General features: G+C 45.3%; 1 protein-coding gene across 2 annotated transcripts in view; it reads right to left on the bottom strand.

The window, feature by feature from the left end:
• The window catches only part of USP43 (ubiquitin specific peptidase 43), a 58,791-nt gene extending 44,666 nt beyond the window's left edge, over positions 1 to 14,125 (bottom strand). The window contains exons 1-2 of one of the 2 annotated variants that reach the window (XM_023653501.2): positions 13,460 to 14,125; positions 5,684 to 5,815 (exon numbers count right to left, since the gene is read on the bottom strand). In XM_023653501.2, coding sequence (XP_023509269.2) covers positions 5,684 to 5,815; positions 13,460 to 13,969 — 642 coding nt within the window. In that variant the 5' untranslated portion in view covers positions 13,970 to 14,125. The remainder of the gene's footprint in view (positions 1 to 5,683; positions 5,816 to 13,459) is intronic. The other variant, XM_023653499.2, reaches the window with a different exon arrangement.
• Positions 14,126 to 14,193: the final 68 nt, after the last annotated feature.

Below are 14,193 nucleotides of genomic sequence, written 5' to 3'. Positions count from 1 at the left end.
CACAGCAGAGTACCAGGGCTAAGAATGAGACTCTGGAGTCAGACTGCTGGAGTTCAAATCCATGCACTGGTTCTTAGCTGGGAGAGTTAGTCAACCTCTGACCCAGCTAAATAAATTATTAATCTCTTTGTTCCATGGTTCCCCAAGTGTCATAAAGGGATGATGAATGATAGTGCCTACCTGATAGGGATGTTTTGAGATTAAAAGAGTTGACATATATAAAACACTTAGTGCCTGGCTGTTTTAGTGTTTCTTGTTGTCCCACAATGGGTAGTACCTGATGGGTTCTGAACCTAAGTGGTAGCGACATGTGTGGAGAGATGCTGTAACTCGACAGCCATTCACAGGATGAAGGATAAGTCTGGAGGTTAGGACACAGATTAGGAGGCTCAAGGGTCCAAATCACAACAGGGTGAACTAGAGTAGGAGCCAGGAAAATGAAAAGGAGGGATGGGTTCTAGACACCTGTGTACGTAGCTCATAACTGAGCACCTGATGGGGGAGCAGAGGGAAAAAGAGGGAGGAAAGAAACATGGCCAATGCCAAGCCTCCAGTCTGGGGCCTGGAGAACACCTGTTCTGCTAACTGGAGAGGGGACGTCAAAAGAAGAAGTGGGTCAGGGAAGGGCACGCCAAGTCTGCAGGTGACTCAACACCCAGACAGAGGCTCTAAGGGCCAGTAGGCGAAGGGTGCTCCAAGGAGGGATAACTTGGACACAGAGTGGACACTGGTGTTTTTGGTTGGCCAGGACTCACTCCTCTTCTTTGGTACTAGCAGCTTTTTTGGAACATGGAATCCAGTCCATGGGGAGGTGGGAAAGGCTCCTTAATCAGAGGTCCTCCCCTTCCCTCCCAAGGGACAGGCACATGACCCCAGCTAGACCAATGAGATTTCTTGCCCTGCATGTGAATCATGAGCAGAGTGACCAAAAGGCTGAAAACATTGATTTTAGCAGTAGTGTCCGGGTCTAAGAGTTGAGCAGTTCCTGCCACTGAGCCACCCTCATGCCAGAGCTGTCTGATTCTTAATGGTTCCAAGCCTGGTTCTTCAGCCTTCTCTTTGATCCCACACACTCCCCCTTGGGCTTCTCATAAATTCCCTTTTGCTTGAGTCAGCTGAAGTTGGTTGCTACCACTTGCACCCAAAGAACTCACAGTGATCTAGGAGGCTTCTGCATTAAGGTGATAATGTAGCATGTTGGGAGTGACCGTGGAGGGGGTCACCGGGGGACGGGGTAAAGAAAGAGGAAATCCCAAACAAGGCTGGGATGAGAGGAGCAGAGGGCCATCCACAAAGAGTGGACTGTGAGGTCAGACCAGGCTGGCTCTACTCTGCTAGCCGAGTGAACCTGAACATCTCCTGGAGCCTCAGCCTGCCGTCTGAAAGGATTAGGAATATCACATCCACCTCATGGAGCCATCATTAAAACAAAAAAGATGATGTTTGTATCCTGCACCTGGCACATAGTAGGTGCTTAATGAGGTTAGCTTCCTGGTCCTCTCCCCAGCCTCATCCCTTTCTTAATTCTGTAAGACTGGTGTTTTCTGTAAGATCAACTGCCCAAAAGATTGCTTGTGTGATAGTGTCTATAGGATAGTAAAAATATGCCCTTTTCGCCGGATGAAAACATTTGAGAATCATTACAATAACAGAGAAGAAAGTGGTCCTTATGTTTTCTATTCCAGCTTCAAATAAATCTAGCTATATGGCTTTCATATGTTTTGAAACAGAAATAACCTCAAAAAGAAAAATTGTTCAGAGTTACGCAGAGGACAGTCCCTCCCCTTCTTGGAAAGGGAAATTGAAGTTTTGTGCCAAATAATTCCAACAGCTCTGCTCTTTACCTTCAAGCGTTAGCAGCCAGGCCTCCACAGGCAGCCTAATTTTCTGAGAGCAAATTTCAGGAAAAGGCTTTGACCCCAGACAGAGAAAAAGATCTTTTCTGGTTTCAATCAGGTCAAATTAAGAGCCAGGCAAGCTCCTCTCTCTGGCCCACAGCCGCCCCCCGTTCTTGCCTAGGTCATGGCACACTTCTGACATGCCTGGCCCGTTAAAGGAACAGAAAGCAGCCAGTGTGGCCAAGAACAACGAGCGAGAGGCAAAGGGGCCTGAAATTAGGCTGAGTGGTTGGCAGGCCCAGTCAGGTAGGGCCCTGTCAGCCACATAGGAGTCTGGATTTTGTTCTAAGTGCAATAGGAAGCCAGCGGAGGAATTTCAGCAGGAGAGGGACACGATCTTCCTTCCTTCCTGAAAAGGTCACTGTGTCTACAGTATAGAGAACACACAGTAGTGGGCCACACCGGAAACTGGAAGACCAATAATGGCGACTTTTATGTGGGTCTCGAAGTTGTTAAAAAGAATTAGTGGCAGGACTTCTTGGGTTAAATAAACTCAATGTTATCTTAAAGAAAGGTTTGGGGGTGGTGCACCGTGGCTAGGAGCAAAGGCTCTATCTAGAGCAGAGGTTCTCAATGTGGGGGCGGGGGAGGCGGCGCCCTTTTGCCCCCCAGTGGACGTTTGGCAATATCTGGAGACACTGTGCGTCATCAGTCACAACTCGGGGTGCCACTGGCATCCAGTGAGTAGAGGGATGCTGCGAACACTACGATGCACAAGACAGCCTCCCACAGCAAAGAATTATCCGGCCCCAAACGACCAAAAGTCCTGAGGTTAAGAAGCCCTGAGCATTTCCTAGATTTGGATCTGGGCTCTCCCGTTTACTTGCTGTCTGCCTTGGGGCAAGTTACGTAACCTCTCTGTGATCTTTCCCACCCTTAAGCCAATGCCTTTTCCTGACACCAAGGGACAGAAGCCGAAGACTGAAAGGCAATTTAGAAGGCTGTCTATCCCTCCTACTTTCCAGGTAGGACGAGTGGAATGGGGAGGAGGGGAAGACAAGACAAGGAGCCTTTCCTATGCAGCCAGTAGGAAGAGGCACCCCGGTCTCCCTGCACGCCCTGGTGGGGAAGCGAGTCAGCACAAGACACTCACAATAAAGAAAGGGATCCAGTTGAAGGATCCTGATAAAGAAAGGGATCGAGCACACCGGCTCTGAGATAGACACTCAGGTTCAATTCTATTTCCGCCAAGTAGAAGCTGAGTGACCTTAGACAACCTACTTAACCTAAATTTCCACTAACTGTAAAATACGAGTTATTCTTTCAAACCTTATAGCATGATACCTAATTTATTCAATCAATCAAGAGGTCAGCGAGCGTCTCCTATGTGTCAGGTAGTGAAATAAATCATGGAAAGCATCAAGGTAGATGCCTGGAACATAACAAATATTCAGTAAATAGTATGTTTTTTTTAAAATACATCATCCTGATTTGAAAATGTGTTCATTCTAAGATTATGGAATACACAGTGTAGGGGACATATTTATCTGCTCAGCATTTCTCTCTTTGGGGAAGCAACAACCCCAATTCTACAAAAGCCCTCGTTGGCCCATATGACTTGGGTAGAGCTCACCCCCACAGGCATGTGACCTGTGTGACCAATCAGAATATTCCATTCTTCTGGCCACCTGCCCAGGAATGGACATGTGAACCAAGCTGGGAAAATCAGACTCTTCCCTGGGCTTTTTTTGGAATCTCAAGCTCTAGAGACTATGTGAGCATTGCAGGAGCCACTCTTGCCACCATGTGGCAGAGCCAGTCTGAGAATGAAGCAAGAGACAAGAGATAAAGAGAGCCCAAGACCTGGTGACATCATCTGAGTCCTTGGATCCAGCCTTACCCGAAGCTGGTTCAACCCTTGGACTTGCAAGTTCTAAAAGCCAATAAATGCCCTTTCCTTCAGGTGGATCAAGTTAAATTTCTGTCACTTGCAACTAAAAGGGTCTGAACAAGATAATCAGAAAATCACTGTAAATAGAAGAAAAATCGCCCATAATCCCACAACCCAGAGAGATTACCACAACCTGTGAATGTGTGGTCCTCCCACGTTCTGTTCTGGTGATGTTTCATTTGTGTGTTTGGGGGTGACTGGAGTGGTTATTTTTAAAATAAGAAATAAGGCTTTCAAGCCAGATGCCCTTTGACTTGAATCCAGACTCTGCCTTCTTTAGCTGTGTCGCTTCAGGAAGGTTACCCAACCTCTCTGATTCTTGGCTTACCCATATATAAAATGGGGCTAATAACTCTAGCAACACTCCATAAATGACAGTAGTTACTCATAGTGTATATAACACTCCAAGATATGATCTGAGGAGCACAGAGTATGGTACAATCATTACTTTCCTTGTTCTATGCATTTGCCAACCTGCTATCTTGGGCACGAGGACTGCTTCTGCACCTCTGTCAAGCTCTTAGCTTTTAATTATATTACATTGTTGTTTAAAATAGGTCCATTGTTACTTGAGACTATACGGTTATGGTCTCCTTTTCTTAAAGTTGCAACTCATTTTAAAAGAGAAAGAAACAAGACAGCTGGCTATGTGGATAAGTTAAAAAAAATATATGACTCAGCTTCCCGAGCTATTCATTTTTTTACATAAAGATTGTATATATTTAAGGTGTGCAACATGATAATTTGATACACATATAGTGAAATGATTACTAGAGTTGAGCTAATTAACATATCCATCTCCTCACAGTTACATTTTTTGTGTGTGGTCAGAGCACCTGAAATCTACTTTCTTAGCAAATTTCCAGTATTCAATACAGAACTCATCACTATAGCGCTCATGCTGTACATTACATCTCCTGACTTACTCATCCTGCTGAACAGCAACTGTCATTCATTCTTTATTACTCTAGAATGACAGGTCCAAGCAAATAATGAAAGGATGGGAAGGCGACGGTTGAAAGACTTAAACATTTCCAAAGGGTTTTATAATTCATTCATGAGAGGGATGGGAATAAAGTGTCCAGATTTAACACAAAACAATTGCTAAAGCAGTTCTTGTAACTGCATCTGGATCAGTTTTGAGACACATCAAAAGTACTGTGTGGCTGATTAATTACCAAAGCTTGTGAAACATTTTTTAAATTACAGCCGATTATTCATGGATATTGTTATAATAACTTTGCTTACTCATGGTATGATAACTTCACTCGCTTTTACTCTCTTAAGTGAGAGATAAAAGGATCGCAGGAGAGCAGAAGCCGTCATTGATCTTTATTTAGCAAAGCCCATAGAGAACACAGCTGATATATCAATTAACTGTGGCTATTACAAATGGCTGTAGTGCTCTCTTACTCCCAAAGGTCTGAGGTTTCATCAAGATCTGGGAACGCTAAGTGCACACGTGTAAAGATCATCCATCCTGTGTCTTGAGAAAAAAGACTAGGAATCGCTGCTCTGTAGGATAAGTAACTAAGGAACCAGTTAAAATCGTACCATCTGAAAATAATAAGCAATGGTACTCATGGCCTCCGATGACCACACTAATGCACGGAATACTGACAAAAGGATTTTTGAAACTTTAAGCCCAAAGGAAACCCTATTCACTATATCACTGGGATTAGAGACGATGAAAAACACTGAGATCGGAGGAAACGCCTTGTCTAAACAGACAGAGCTAAGAGAAAGGAGCAGGCAACAGCCCTGGGTACGCAGCAGCTAGAACACACAGGGATCTGGGAATCTGAACCTCAAGATCCCGTTTTGAGAAACTGAGTAAATATTCAAGAGAGAAAAAGAAAATCAAATATAATGTGTTGTTTCGAGAGTGACCCACCTTCTCGGACCCCGGCCCTCGGGACGAGCCCTCCAAGTCCTCGTGCACCCGATCCAGCAACCAGAGCAGGAACTCCAGGGCGTCATGCTGGGAATTGCCTTGGAATTGCGAGCCGTACTTGGAAACAGCATTCTCAAAGGAAAAAAAGAAAAGCAAAGGGTCAGTTGGGCCCTTCCAACAACCAAGCAAGGACCCATAAGCGCCAGGTCTACCAGTGGTCACTGTTCAGCCCTGACCTGGGAGGACAAGAAGAAGACAGTGTGAGATGAGAAATGTTCTTTCCTGCTGCAGCCTGTCCTCTTGGGGGCGGTGTCCCCAAACGCTACAAGGGTTCTCTACGGAAGGCATCGCTTTTTCCAGAAAGACTAGTAATGTATGTCCCGTCCTTAAAAAACCCACAGGGTTGTCTCTGCTGAATATTTTGATTCTGTTGACCATCTGTCCTCCTGAAGCTCTTGTCCCTTGACCACTGAGGCGCATGCTCCCCTGGCCGCCGCCGTCAGTCTGTCTCCACGGCGTCTGTCCCTGCTCACCCCACAATGGAATTGTGTAATGACTTTGTCATTTTCTGTGTAAATGTACATTCCAGCTCTTTAAAAGTTTGCTTCAAAGAGTAATACATGCACATACTTTTTTTAAAAAGAATCCAAAATATAAAAAAGGATGATAATGAAAAGTCTTCCTTCTACCCAGCTCCCATCCCTGGGTGCCCCTCCCCAGAGGGAGGCCACTCTTAGCAGTTTCAAGCATCTTTCCAGGGATGTTTTTTTAATGCGCGTGCAAGTGTGAGCATCTGAGTGTAAGCAAACCCTCTTGTGTATGTGTGTGCACACATGCACGTGCACACAATGCGTTATGGTTGCTTGTCCCATCCTTAGACAGCAGAGCCGGGCATCAAGCCTTGTCCCACACGGGTCTGTTCTCTGCTCACGCCAGCCAAAGAGAACAGCCTGGGCAAAGCTGCGGATCCAGAGAATCTCTGCCACTGCCAATCAAGTCAAATAGCCTGGGCTTTTTTCTTTTTCTTTCATTTATTCTTCCATTGGGATTTAAAGGAAACTTCAGGATGAGACAAAGCAAAATTCAACATTTAATTAATTAAAATATTGGTTCTGAGTCTTCATCCCAATCACATTAGTTTGGGTTGGTTCACTGGACGGTCTCGTTTGGATTCTTTTCCCAGGCTTTTCTGTACTTTGACTCCCAAGTAGGGCTGCCAGATTTAGCAAATAAAAATGAAAGATGCCCAGTTAAATTTGAATTTCAGATAAACAATGAATGTTTTTAGTCTAAGCATGTCCCAAGCAATATTTAGGATAGATTTATACTAAAAAGTTATTCACTACATATCTGAAATTCAAATTTAACTGGGTATCATGTATTTTAGCTGGCGAGCCTAGTCCCAGCCGCCCTCAAACCTCTATCCTTAGTACAAACGTTCTCTCCTGGGGGAGCAGCCAGCCCCTCCAACTCAAAATCTCTAAAGTCAGCTCTTCCTCTTCATATCAGCGTCCTCTTTCATTCTCTCATACCCACACGGGTCAATTGTCAAGCATTTGGGATTCTGGCTCCCAAAATGTCTCTGTCCCACCCTTTGAGTAATCCCATTCCCATCCCTGAGTCTTCACTACTGCTGACCCAGATGACAATACCACCTGCCAAGAAGCCCAGCCCCGAGAATCTCTCCTCGCCAACCCCCTGCCTGCCTAGGACAACAGACCCATTTTCCCACTGCCCCGCTGGATAATATCATGCCCCTCCTTCAAACCCTTCCTTATTCTCTTACTCACCACGTGGTGGTCCAAACACCTTCTCTGGTCTGACCCCATTCACATCCCTCACCACTCCCTCAAGCGTTTCAAAGTTCCAGGTAAAGGAGCCACTCAGGTGCCCCAAACGTACTTTCCCTTTTCAAAAGTCTCTACCTTTATTTTTTCTTCCTTCCAGATGAAATCTATTCCCCTCCTGCTAATCGCGCTAATCCTGTAAGACCAACACACTTCCTCTAAGCTGGCTATCAAGTCATAGAACCTTTCCAGAAAGAATTTGACAACTTCAAGTAGATAGACAAGATAGGGCCTTAAAAATGTCCCTCTGTATAAACATAGTAATCCCATCTTTGGGAATTTAGCTAAGGAAATGAGAGATACAAGCAAAACTATCTCTATGCATCAAAGTCATCTGGAGAAAATTTGTGGCACATTCATATTGATGGCCTTAAAAATTATGCTTGAGGGCCAGCCCGGTGGTGCAGTAGTTAAGTTTGCATGTTCCACTCTGGTGGTCAGGGGTTCACTGGTTCGGATCCCAGATGTGGACCTATGCACCGCTTATCAAGCCATGCTGTGGCAAGTGTCCCACTTATAAAATAGAGGAAGATGGGCATGGATGTTAGCTCAGAGCCAGTCTTCCTCAGCAAAAAGAGAAGGATTGGCAGCAGATGTTAGCCCAGGGCTAATCTTGCTCAAAAAAAAAAAAATTATGCTTGAGGAAATACTGAGAAAAGAAAACAAATGATCCTACTGTTTTTTTTAAAAAAGCGCAAATATATATATTTGAGATTGTTGTATATATATTTATAGATAGAAAGATAAAAGACCAGAAAATATATGGCAAAGGTTAACAAATGGTTATCACAGGAGGATGGGACCATAGGTGATTTTTTTTCATTTTCATTTGTACATTGCAAGTTTTTTTTTACAGAGAACGTTGTTCTTTATTGGTCATTTTCCAATTATAAAAGTATCTGGCAGGTATATTACAGAATTTTCTTTTATAACTTTACTTATTGATCCCTGCAGAAAATTTTCCCATAGAAAGTCTGTTAAAATGTGACTAGAACTGCATTGAAGCTAAATCCTAACCTGGGAGGGATGAATGGCAATATTTAGTATTTCTTCCCCACAACATGGCATAGCTCTATCCATGTGTGTGGTTTTTCCCTCTCTCAACATTGATAATTTTTAACATATTTCTTATTAAAGTTACTTCTAGTTATTTCATATTTCTGGTTGTTTTTATGAGTGAAATCTAATTTTTATATGTTCTAAATGGTTATTGCTTTTGACTTTCTATCTTGTATCTGACCTCATTAGTGACAGCGGAAAACTCTAAAATATGGATTTCTAGAGTCATTAAGTTTCTTTCTGTTTAATATTTTTTACTCCATTTCCATTGCATGTCTTACTGTTTTGTCCAGAACTTGCAAAATATAAGAGTAATCTAGAAGGCATGCTTGCTCTTAAGAAGCAATGCGTCTAGTACATCACTTGAGGCATAATGTATGTCTAAAATTGTAGGTCTAAAATTGATCCTTAAGCACACAAGCTAAGAGAAATTCCAGATGGCTGAAATTCTTAATATAACCATAGAAAAACTAGAAGCACATAAGATAGAATATTCCTCAAAAGGTATCACATAAATAAATCTAAAATTTCCAGTATTAGGATAGGGAGAAGGAAAGAGTTTGGAGAAATATTTGTAGCAAATATGACAAGGGTTGAGGAACTTATAGAAACAAGTAAAAATAACATTAAGACCCAGGAGGAATGGATAGACAAATGACATGAACAGACAATTCCCAGAGCAGTCTTAGGACTAGTAAAGAAGCATGGAAAAATCCTACACCTCACTGCCAATCAAAGAAATAAAAATAAAGACAAGATGCTATTTCATTTTGTCCAATAAATTATTAGGAGAGAAGAATATCTAATGCCCAGGAAAATACGCATCACTGGTGTATCTGAAACTTGAAGTAATTATTTGAAAAGAAATGTGCCAATGTGGGTGATAAAAACAATCAAGCTCAATAAAGTTGACTTAAAAAGTGAAAAAACAATAAATGTTTAAGATTGGGATAGTGATTATACAGGTACACACATGTCAAAACTCATCAAATTCTACACTTAAAATTGGTGCATTTTTATCCAGCCATGAGAGAAAAGGAAATTCTGCCATTTGCAACAACATGGGTGGACCTTGAGGACATTATGCTAAGTCGGACAGAGAAAGACAAATACTGTATGATATTTCTTATATGTGGAATCTAAAAACACTGAAATCGTAAAAGCAGAAAGTAAAATGGTGGTTTCCCGGGGCTGGGAGTATGGAGGAGTGGGAGCGATGTTTAAGGGAGCATACTCGAATCTAGGAGATAAGTAAGAGCTGGAGACCCAACAAACTGTTCAGTGATTATAGATAACAAAACTGTATTATAAACATTAAACTTGCTCAGAGACTAGATTTTAACTGTTCCCAACACTAGAAGAAATGATAATTATGTGACGCAATAGAGATGTTAGCTAACACTACTGTGGCAATCATATTGTGATATAAATACATCAAATCAATACGTTGCACACTTTAAACTTACATAATGTTGCATGTCAAATATAACTCAATTTTTAAAAATGGGTGCATTTCACTGTACATAATCTATACTTCAATAAAGTTGATTTAAAAAGCAAAAAACAGAGGCTGGCCCGGTGGCCGAGGGATTAAGTTTGCAGGCTCCACTTCAGCAGCCCAGGCTTTCACCAGTTCGGATCCAGGCTGTGGACATGGGACTGCTCGTCAGGCCATGCTGAGGCAGCGTCCCACATAGCACAACCAGAAGGACCTACAACTAGAATATACAACTATGTACTGGGGGGGCTTTGGGGAAAAGAGGAAGAAGGAAAAAAAAAGAAGATTGCCAACAGATGTTAGCTCCGGTGCCAATCTTTAAAAAAAATAAAATAAAAACCAAAAAACATAAAAACAACAAAACAGTCATAGCTTTGCTTTGACCGTGTAATTTCACTTCAAGAACTTAAGCTTATGGAAATGATCAGAGCTGAGGAAAATGATTTAAACACAAGAATTTTCAATGCAGTGTGGTAACTGGGAAAACAGTACAGTATAAAAATGTCTCTGTAGGGATTGGTTCATTTAATAAAATTATACAACCACTAAAAATTAAGTTTTGTAGAATATTTTAATGACCAGGAGAAAGTCTCATGATAATACTTAAATGAAAGAAGCAGGATACAAAACTAGAATTTCCAACTGTACATGCTTTGAAACACATCAATGTTTATGATGGTTATCTGTTAGAGATAGTTATCTCTAACGGAGTTCCAATCTTTTTTTACATTTTAGCACTTTCCAATTTTTTATAGTATACACATATTTAATTACAACATTAGATAAGCAAAGTATTACAAATACCATGGGCAGGATTGTTTTAAGGTATTTATTTATTTGACATTAAAACAAAGAGTAGTCCTGCTGTCTGTGGGAGGCTGGGCGACCCAGGGCTCAGGGAGGGGGAACCCAGCAAACCCATCCTATTTGCATGGCTGAGGTTGGGCTAACTCACTCCAGCATGCTGGCCCCTTCTCAGTTTTCTCTCTTCTAATTCCTCCTAAAGACCAAGCTTCTTTATAAAACCTTACATAGCTTGTCCCCAACCAATTCTCCAGCCTCTCTCCCCAGTCAATAGGCCTTCAGTAATTCATTTAATCATTCATTTCTTCTGCCCAGCCAGCAGAAGGCCCCTCAGCCCCACCTTCCTCAGTGATTGGCACTTTCAGTCCCAGGGGCTGGAATGCACTTTCTCACCCTCCCAAGTCCTTAGTTGACCTCTGAACCTTCAACTCGATGGTTATCTCTGGTGGGAAGCCTTCTTGCCCCTGCTTGCCCCACCTCCCCCCGCATCAAATCACATCCTCCTGCCAGAACTGCCACAGTGCCTCATTTTTTATTTTCTAGCACTTGTCACCAGCTCAACTCATGTGCCTATGTGATTATTTCATTAACATCCACCTCTCTCGCTGGACTGTAAGCTCCTGGGGAGCAGCCCCAGGGTCAGGTTTTGTACTCATCACTCATGTATTCCATGTTCCTGGTATAGTGTCTGGACACTTAAGAAATATGTGTTGGACGAATGAGTGTTTCCTCATCTGTAAAACAGGAGGAGCTCACCTAGACTTCAATTAGAAAGGTTCAAAACCCTGGACTCCGGAATTCTTCTCCACTCCCTCCAAGGCTGGCTACCCAAAAAGTCTGGGGAAGCCCCAGATTATATCACCCTCATATACATATTAACGACCTGATTATCCTTCAATTCCCCAAGGCTCACCAGGAGCTTCCAGGCTCTAGGGATTCCAGAGCAGGAGAGAGCAGGAAATCCCGGTGAGTCGCCAAGGGTGATTACTAATTTGGAAGATTTTATCAAGCTCCTCTGGCCTCTCCCATCTCGGCAGTAAGCGGATGAGAATTCATCTGGCAGGAGAAAAGGTACACGATGACTCCCTCCCTCCCTCCTCTGGGTCTTTGCAGGTGAGGAGGTGTAATAATAGAATAACGAAAGATTCCTTGGGGCCAGGCACTGTTTTAAGTGCTGTACATATAACTCATCTTCACAACAAGGCTGTAAGGTTCGCACCAATATGGTCCCATTTTACAGATGAGGTAAGTTGAGGCACAGTGACATCTGGAAACTTGCTCAAGGTCACAGAGCTCCCGAGACTTTGTTCTTAACCACTATAGGATACTGCCTCTTATTCAAACAGCAAACATTGCCAAAAAGAGATATTAATGACACCCATTCGACCCACTGACTCCTGCAGAATAGTGCTTCACTGGTGGAAGCAGGAGAGAGGAAGGTGGGGGTTGGCACACTCATGGGTCACATGGCAAGAATTGCTTTCTCAGGCTGAAACTCAAGAGCGGTGATGCTTGTGGAATGAACACTGACAGGTTTCCCCCTCCCCCAAGAACAACAATCACTAGTCTATGGGGAGCTGCAGCTCTCTGTCCAGAGCTGTGGGGTTTTTTTTTTTTTTAGCAGGAAGCAAGCTATGCACATCAATTATCAGGAACTCTTTGATCCAACTGGGACCCCAAACAAACTCCCTGCTTTAACCCTGGATCAAGTGTTACACATAACTTCCCAAAGCCTCATGACCCTGCAGCATCCCCAGTACGTAGACCGGGATCCTGGGGACAATGGATACAATCCCATGCTACCCACTGTAGGGGGTTTAACGTACACTAAACAGAAGGATGCCATCTCCAATACAGGCACACACTGCCTCTCCCAGGCACTCAGCACAGTACCTGGACCACAGGTTCTCAGCTTCCACTGGGCTTAGACCGTTGTGGACCGTTGTGTCCAAGACCTTATGTGATCTGGCCGACCTCATCTACGCCCCACTCTACCCTCCAGGGCTCCAGCCACACTAATTTTCCTTCCATGCCTTCAGTTCTCAGCTCCTTCAAGCATACGGCTTTTGTACTTGCCCTCTCTCTACCGGGATTATTCCTAGATCTTGGCCTGGCTGAGTCCTTCTCATCAATCAGATCTCAACCCAAGCATCACCTCCTTCCTCCAAGGTCTTGGCCGTGGAAGTCCGACTCCCCACACTGCACCCCTCCAGACTGGAGACTCTCTCCCTAGCCTTAGAACATTGCCTGGCCCACAAGGCCTTCAATACTTCAACAAACGTCTGTGGGACGCAAAAATGCTGAATACACTCAAATCTGCCAGTCCCTGCACTCGCACCCCTCAAAATACCTAGGGGAAATTAATTCATAAGAAAACGTCTGCAAGCGATAGCACAACAGATCAACTCAAAGGCGGTAACCCGAGGCTGAACTAGTCAATGTCATTTAAAGAAGGTCCCATGAAACCCTCTCCTGACGGAGCATACACTCTTCAAGAAGAGAAACCAGAAGGGCCAAAACGCGGCTGCCGCCGAGCGGCAAGGGCGGTAGGCTCAGAGCGCTGCCTACCTTGAACTCGGCGGAAAGTTGGGGTGTGTATTCGCGTGTCCAGAGCGCGCGCACCAGCGCCGCCAGCTGCTCGGTGACCTCGGCGCGGCCCGGTGCCGCCCGGTACCGCCCCAGCGCCAGGAACTCGGCCAGCAGGTCGGTGTTGCTGAGACACTGCACCACGGCGTTCATGAAACAGGTGTTGCCGTGGTTCTTCAAGCCCTGCGCTCCCGGGGGCCGCGCCCCATCGCCAGCGGGGAGCTGGGTCTGGGATCTGGGTGGGCGCTCCTCCCCGGGGCTCCCGGGGGCGGCTGGAGCGGGGCCGGGGGCGCAGGTAAACCCGCCCTCACCGTCGCCATCGCAGTGTCCCGGCTGGGGCTGGGGCTGGGGCCGGGGCGGCGAGTCCCCGGGGCGGGAGCGGCTGCCCAGCGCCAGCAGGAAGCGGCTGAACAGGCGGCGCAGGGAGCGGCGGCGGCGGGGCCGGGGCGCGGGAAGCCCCTCTCCTGCCGCGGCCCCCGGGCCCGGGTCCATGGCTCCCGCCGGCGCACCTCCCCGCGCGGAGCCCCCGGGACCCGAGGCGGACGCCCCTCTAACAGGCCCTTACAGCCTCGGAAAAGCGCCCGGGCGCCGGCTACCTGCGGGCCAGGTGTGTCGCCACCCGGCGGAGGCGGAGCCAAGGGCGGGGCCGCCCCGCCCCGCGCGGGAATCCAGCCGTAAGGCCCGCCCAAGGGCAGCGCCAGGCCGCCCCCACCCCC

This window comes from Equus caballus, chromosome 11, assembly GCF_041296265.1.
Source record: "Equus caballus isolate H_3958 breed thoroughbred chromosome 11, TB-T2T, whole genome shotgun sequence".
Taxonomy (NCBI): domain Eukaryota; kingdom Metazoa; phylum Chordata; class Mammalia; order Perissodactyla; family Equidae; genus Equus; species Equus caballus.
Note: the sequence above shows the minus strand (reverse complement) of the source record. Positions and strands in the feature narration are given on the sequence as shown.